Here is a 6,021-nt window from a genome sequence, read left to right on the forward strand (position 1 = left end):
TCATCAGAACACATGACCACACTGTCCCCACGGGCCCTGCGAAAGATGCAGGATGAACACTGTTCTACTACATAGGCAGGGCCACCCAAATGCGTGCAGAACCCAGGGCCAGAGTGCAAAAGGAGGCCCTCACACCATGTGGCTAATCTCTGTCTGATACAGTAGCCACAGGCCACGTGTAGCCATTTAAATTAAAATTAATTTAAATTAATTAAAATTAATTAAAATTTAAAATTCAGTACCTTAGTTGTATTAGCCACCTGTTAAGTACTCAATAGCCAAATTCTCTGCTATAGAACATTTTCATCATCACAGAAAGTCCTATTGGACAGTGCTAGTCTAAGTATTTGAAGGCCATAACTCAAGCTTACAAATGTTCAATAAAATATCTCTTAGCCTTCTACTTTATAATAACTGAAAGGCAAGCTTCAAATTTAGAACACAGGCACTGTCAGGGGAGGGTGAGCCAAGCTGGCACCCCTGCCCACTCCCTCGTCTCTTTCCATCTCAGCCTTCATCCTGCACTGCAGAAGACACAATCCCAAGCTCTGTCCACACTCCTGACCTTGGACAGCGCTCCAAAGAACGGACTGTGGGTAAGAGGCCTGTGTAGGCCCTAGGAGCAGGGTCCATGGACAGGACTTCCAGGGGCCTGGTACCCACAGAGGGCTCTGGCTGGGTAAAGCCCCTGGCCCCAGACTCCCACCTGTGGGGAGGGTACAGCTGGAGGACGGCCAAAGCAGGCCTATAAAGCCTGGCAGGGCAGGGCCCCTCCTGCCTGGGTCTAGGGGGTCACACAGCTGCAAGGTTAGTGCTGAAACCAGGCTGCAAGAAGCAAAACACAAAATATACCATAACAGGTCAACAGAAGCCCAAGTGCTGTTGAATTCAAGACACACAAGGTGGAAAAGCAAGGCTTATGCTTCTTTTTTTTTTATTGAATACTTTAACTGTAAAAATAATACAAACAGAAAAGTTAGTTAATATAGATACCCACAAAAATAAAGCAAAGCAAAAATCTCCTCTACTATGTCCCTACCCGCAGTGCTTGGTGTATCCGGCTCCTCTCACTGCCCATCATTCCCTCTCAGTGAAGGATGAGGACCCAGAAGCACAGAAGAAGCAGCGGGGCTGTCAGAGGGTAACTGACAATGGAGCCATGGCCATACTGTAGTAGTCGCCACGTGTCCTGCCCAGACACCTGGCCAGTGCAGCCGACCCCAGCAGGAATGAGTGCTGGCTGCAGCTAGGGTCTCCTGATGCCCCGTTCTCCAGAGATTTATCCTCAGCCTAATGGGAGCTGCCCTCTCCTCAGAAAGTTACACCCCTGTTATGGACTGTGTCCCTCCCCCCACAAATTCATACGTTGAGGCCCCAGCCCCCACAGTGATGGTATTTGGAGAGGGTGCCTTTGGGGAGGTGATTAGGTTTAGATGAAGTCAGGAGAGTGGGTCCCTCACGATAGGATTAGTGCCCTTATAAGAGATGGCAGAGGGTTTCCGTTCTCTCTCTCCACCATGTGAGGTTGTAGTGAAAATGTGGCTGGCTGCAAACCAGGAAGGGGGCACTTACCAGGAACTGAATTGGCTGGCACCTGGACCTTGGACTTCCCAGCCTCCAGAACTGTGAGGAATAAATTTCTGTTGTTATTCCACCCTGTCAGTGGTAGTTCGTTACTGCAGCCTGAGCTGACTAATCCAGCCCCACTCCCTAGGACAACTCCTGGGGCCAGACAGCCTATGACCGGTGACTGACTGACATGGGAATTAAAAGGTCAGCCTCCTTTCCTAAAGTGGGACAGCTCTGCAGTACATCTCAGGGGCCCCAGAGCTCCCCAGGGGATCAGGCTGCAGCTGACTCCAGCGGAGACACCATCCCTGCCCCATCCTGCTTCTCCCTCAGTCCCCTTCTCCTGAGAGCACCTGCTCAGTTAACCACAATTCCCTGAACCCCTATGTCAGCTGGCAGCAGCAGGAAGGCAGTGATGGGCACGGGGAACTGTGTCAGGAAGGTCCCATGACAGGCGACATGTGAGGGTGCAGGCAGGTGTCCCATTAGTGGTCACACAGCTAGTAAGTGGTGGTGCTGAGATCTGAGTACTCACAGTGTGGTCAGTCTATGGCCACAACCATGACACAACATTAGCTTTTCAAGAAAGGTCAATGTTTTCCCCCGAATGAGGAGCTCTAGGCCCAGTCTGACCTGAGGGGGCAGAATGACAGAACTACACAGGCTCAGGCCAATTGCAGTCAATTCAAGTCCAGCTGGAGTGTAGACACCAAGGAGGGAGGAGGTGGGAGCCATGTGTCGGGAATTCAAGTCAGTGCCCCTTCTCGGTACACGTTTAGGCTGCATGCACCCTACAAATGCCAACTTCTGCTTCCTCTACTACAGCTGTCCCCAGAGTATGATCTGGGAACCTCTGGGGGGTAGTTCCCCCAGAGGGAACAACAGTAGTTCCCTTGGGAACTACTATTTCAAATAGTTTCCAAGGTCAAAATATCTTCACAATTGTAGTTGGCTGAATAATGGTTTCCAAATGACGGGTTTTTTTGTTTTGAATTTTATTTATTTTTTTATGCAGCAGGTTCTTATTAATTATCCATTTAATACATATTAGTGTATATATGTCAAATAATATTTTCTTTTATGGCAAAAGGAACTCTGGAGATGGGATTAATTTAAGGATCTTGAGAGGAGATTATCCTGGATTATGATACAGTCACAAAGGTCCTTATAAGAGGGAGACTGAGAGAGCCGGCCACAGCAGAGGAGAAGGTGATGTGACAACAGAAGCAGAGACTGGAATGATGCGCTTTGAGGATGCAGGAAGGGACCACAAGCCAAGGATACAGGCAGCCATTCGAGGGTAAAAGAGGCAAGGAAATGAATGGAGTCTCCTCCACAAGGAACCAGCCCTGGTGACACCTTAATTTTAGCGTTGTAAGACTCCTTTCAGACCTCTGACCTCCAGAAGTGTAAGATAATAAACGGGTATTGTTTTAAGCAACTAAATTGGTGGTCATTTGTTAAAGCAGCAACAGGAAATGAATACAATAATACCAAGACAGTGTGTGCCTTTTTCACATTCATTCTCTCATGTGGACGGGGAATTTTCCAGAGGCTACCTGGCGTGTGGTATCACAACAGACTAAATGCAGAAGCAGATGTGAGAAGACAGACATCTTCCATTGAGACAGACATTAAAGAGACTTGCGAAAATGTAAAACTCTTCTCACCAAATTTTTCATTTTGAAAAATAGTTATTTCTCATAAAAATGCTGCTTATGTTAACATCATGGGTTTATTACTGCTATTTTAAAAAATGAATAAATACATATTTTAAATGTTTCTCAGTTTTGAGTTCTAATACAGGCTTTATTGATAGTTACAAACTACATCAACAAAAGCTCTTTGGGGTCCTGCCTGTAAGCAGTCGTGATCCTGAAATGTTTGGGAACAGGTCTGCTAGAAGTTGAAGGGGCAGGGGAAGAGGTGAGGCTTAGTTCCTGGTGGTGTGCCCTGTGGCCAGCGGGTTGATGGAATGGATAAACAAGATGAAATGAACGACAAGTGAGGGGCTTGGGGGCTTCAGTCATCCCAGGAACCAGAAAGAAGGGGAAGTTTGTAATGTTTATCAACAGTCCCCTATGTTTCACTTTCCGTTTCCTGAATTCCTCTAGTCTCGGAGCTAACACTGCAGAGAAGAGAAACAGAAAGTGGGAGGAGAAAGGAAACAGAAACTAGGTGGTGTGGTAACAAATGAGAAAAAAACAAAAGCAAGAGAGTGAGTCCCCCTTTACTTAAAAAAATTACAAACAAAAGGCAGGGAGAAAATCCAAACACTTACCCCCACTGGTATAAGTGCAGGAGAATCTGGATGGCTTCATCGTACTTTCTGATGGCCAAAGAGAAGTTTCCATTCTTAAAAACCTGGTTGCCAGATTCTTTCAACTGCTCAGCGTAAGCTGTGGGGTCCATCCTGTGAGGAGACGGAGGAAAGGCTGGCTGCCCGCCTGAACAGGTCTCCTTCCCCTCCACATCTGCATCGCTGAGTCTGGAGAGGCAGGTGGTTCATCCTGGCCCCTCCCACCGGCCTAGGTTACACCCTGACCACACCCCTCACCACCCGGGAACCAGACTGGGTGTCTGCTCTGATGAGACGGTTTCTTCCTCAGTTCTCTTCTGACCTCAGGAGCAAGCAGCCAGAATGATTCCATCTATTCTGTGTTAATGACCAGCTAGGCTCTGAGCAAAGAGGCTGCTTCCATGCACAAGCTGACATAAAGCTGGTAGGTAGTGGCAGCTCTTCCCATAACCGCCACTAGTATTACTCTCTGATTTACCCATCACAGCAGCCCAGAAGGAGGCTCTGTCCTCACTGTTCAGATGAGGAAACTGAGGCTCAAAGGGGTTCAAGTCACTTGCCTAAGGATCTGCTAATGGCGTTTCCCGATTCTGACTCCAATTCCAAGTTTCTGCCCTTGACCCTGTCCTGCATCACCTACTCATACAAGGAGCTGACAGTCCCTCCACTCTCTTAGAAGGAGGGAAAGGGGAGGGGAGGTACAGTCCTAAAGGCCTCAAGGGGCTAGGACATGGGGCCACCACCACTGCCTCTCCCACCCTCCTCTCTTCCTAAAAACACCAGTAAAATAAGCCTTGGAGTATTTGTCTCTGAGACTGCCACTTCCTGCTTACCTGTCTGCATCCCCCAGGAAGCACCTGCCTCTTTCATGACTCTTGCTTTATTTATTTTGTAATGCTATGGCCTAACACAGAATGGGTACTTAAATATTTGTGGTGTAATAAATTTGAATGCCAGACTCAGACAGGCTGTCTGTTACTGATTCTCTCTGGCGTGGTCTCTGGGTGGTTGGAGAGAAGGGCCTGGAGCCCTGCCCACCTGATGGGCCTCAGCAAGTGTTTGCTGAACCAAGGTAGTGGAGAGGAGAGGCCTTGGAGAGCCCTGAGAAGCAGCTGCCAATGAGGCAGGGAACAGGTGGGGGTCAGGGACTTCCATCACGTCATTTCATTCTTACAGTCCAGTGGTTAAGACTATGTGCTTCCATTGCAGGGGGCACAGGTTCAATCCCTGTTGGGGGAACTAAGATCCTGCATGCTGCGTGCTGTGGCCAAAAAAAAGGTAGGGGTCAGAAGAGATGCCCCTTAGAATTTTCTCCTCCCAAGATGGCAGCAGCAAAGGCAAGGCAGTGGGGAGGGTCTTAAAAATGAGGACACTTCAGGTGGCTGCACAGGCCCTGTACCTGTGGGGTCATACAATTACCAAAGGCCTTCTCCACCAGCACAATTCTTGGATAGCGAATAATTCTTATTGTTCTTATTTCAAATCTTGTCCAGGGGTTTTGGGGCTGGGGAAGCAGACTCAAGCAGATAGAAGTGGTGGCTTATTTTAAACCCATATGAGCTTATTGGGCTTTTGAACTGCATTCCTGCGTTCCTCAGGCAGAGGTGTACCAGAATGAGGCATGTGATTGCTAAACAAGTCAGAATACGAAATTCCACCTAGACTTTGCATTAGATAATCTCTCAATTTTATGGCTCACATTTATACAGAGATGACAGAGTAGAACATGAAAAAAATTTAAAGAATTGATTGAATAGAGAATAAAAACATGTTTCTCTTTCAAATATTGCAGGCCAGTGTGTCCAATGAATAATCTTAAACTGGCCATTTTTGGACAGCTAGAAAAAGGAAATGGCTGTAACAACTGACAAAGGGTTAATACCCCACCCCCTTTTTTTGGCCACACCACTCAGCTTGTGGGATATTAGTTCCCCGACCAGGGACTGAACCCAGGCCCACGGCAGTGAAAGTGCTGAGTCTTAACCACTGGACAGCCAGGGAATTCCCGATACCCCTCTTTGATAAATACCTTTTCACTGCAAGAAAGGACCAACAACCCTGACCAAAATGCGTAAGGCCCTAAACAGAAAATTCACAAAGGAATACAAGTAATTGCTAAATACATGGAGAGTGGATACCCAGGTCCACCGTCA

At 47.5% G+C, this 6,021-nt stretch overlaps 1 protein-coding gene across 2 annotated transcripts in view; it reads right to left on the reverse strand.

Annotated features, from left to right (window-relative positions):
* Nucleotides 1-4,067, reverse strand: part of TRANK1 (tetratricopeptide repeat and ankyrin repeat containing 1) — a 65,683-nt gene extending 61,616 nt beyond the window's left edge. The window contains exons 1-2 of one of the 2 annotated variants that reach the window (XM_032647449.1): nucleotides 3,851-4,067; nucleotides 1,573-1,623 (exon numbers count right to left, since the gene is read on the reverse strand). In XM_032647449.1, the coding sequence (XP_032503340.1) occupies nucleotides 1,573-1,623; nucleotides 3,851-3,981 (182 nt within the window). In that variant the 5' untranslated portion in view covers nucleotides 3,982-4,067. The remainder of the gene's footprint in view (nucleotides 1-1,572; nucleotides 1,624-3,850) is intronic. The other variant, XM_032647450.1, reaches the window with a different exon arrangement.
* Between the last annotated feature and the right edge of the window lie 1,954 nt (nucleotides 4,068-6,021).

The sequence above is a fragment of the Phocoena sinus genome, chromosome 11 (assembly GCF_008692025.1).
Source record: "Phocoena sinus isolate mPhoSin1 chromosome 11, mPhoSin1.pri, whole genome shotgun sequence".
NCBI classification, from domain to species: domain Eukaryota; kingdom Metazoa; phylum Chordata; class Mammalia; order Artiodactyla; family Phocoenidae; genus Phocoena; species Phocoena sinus.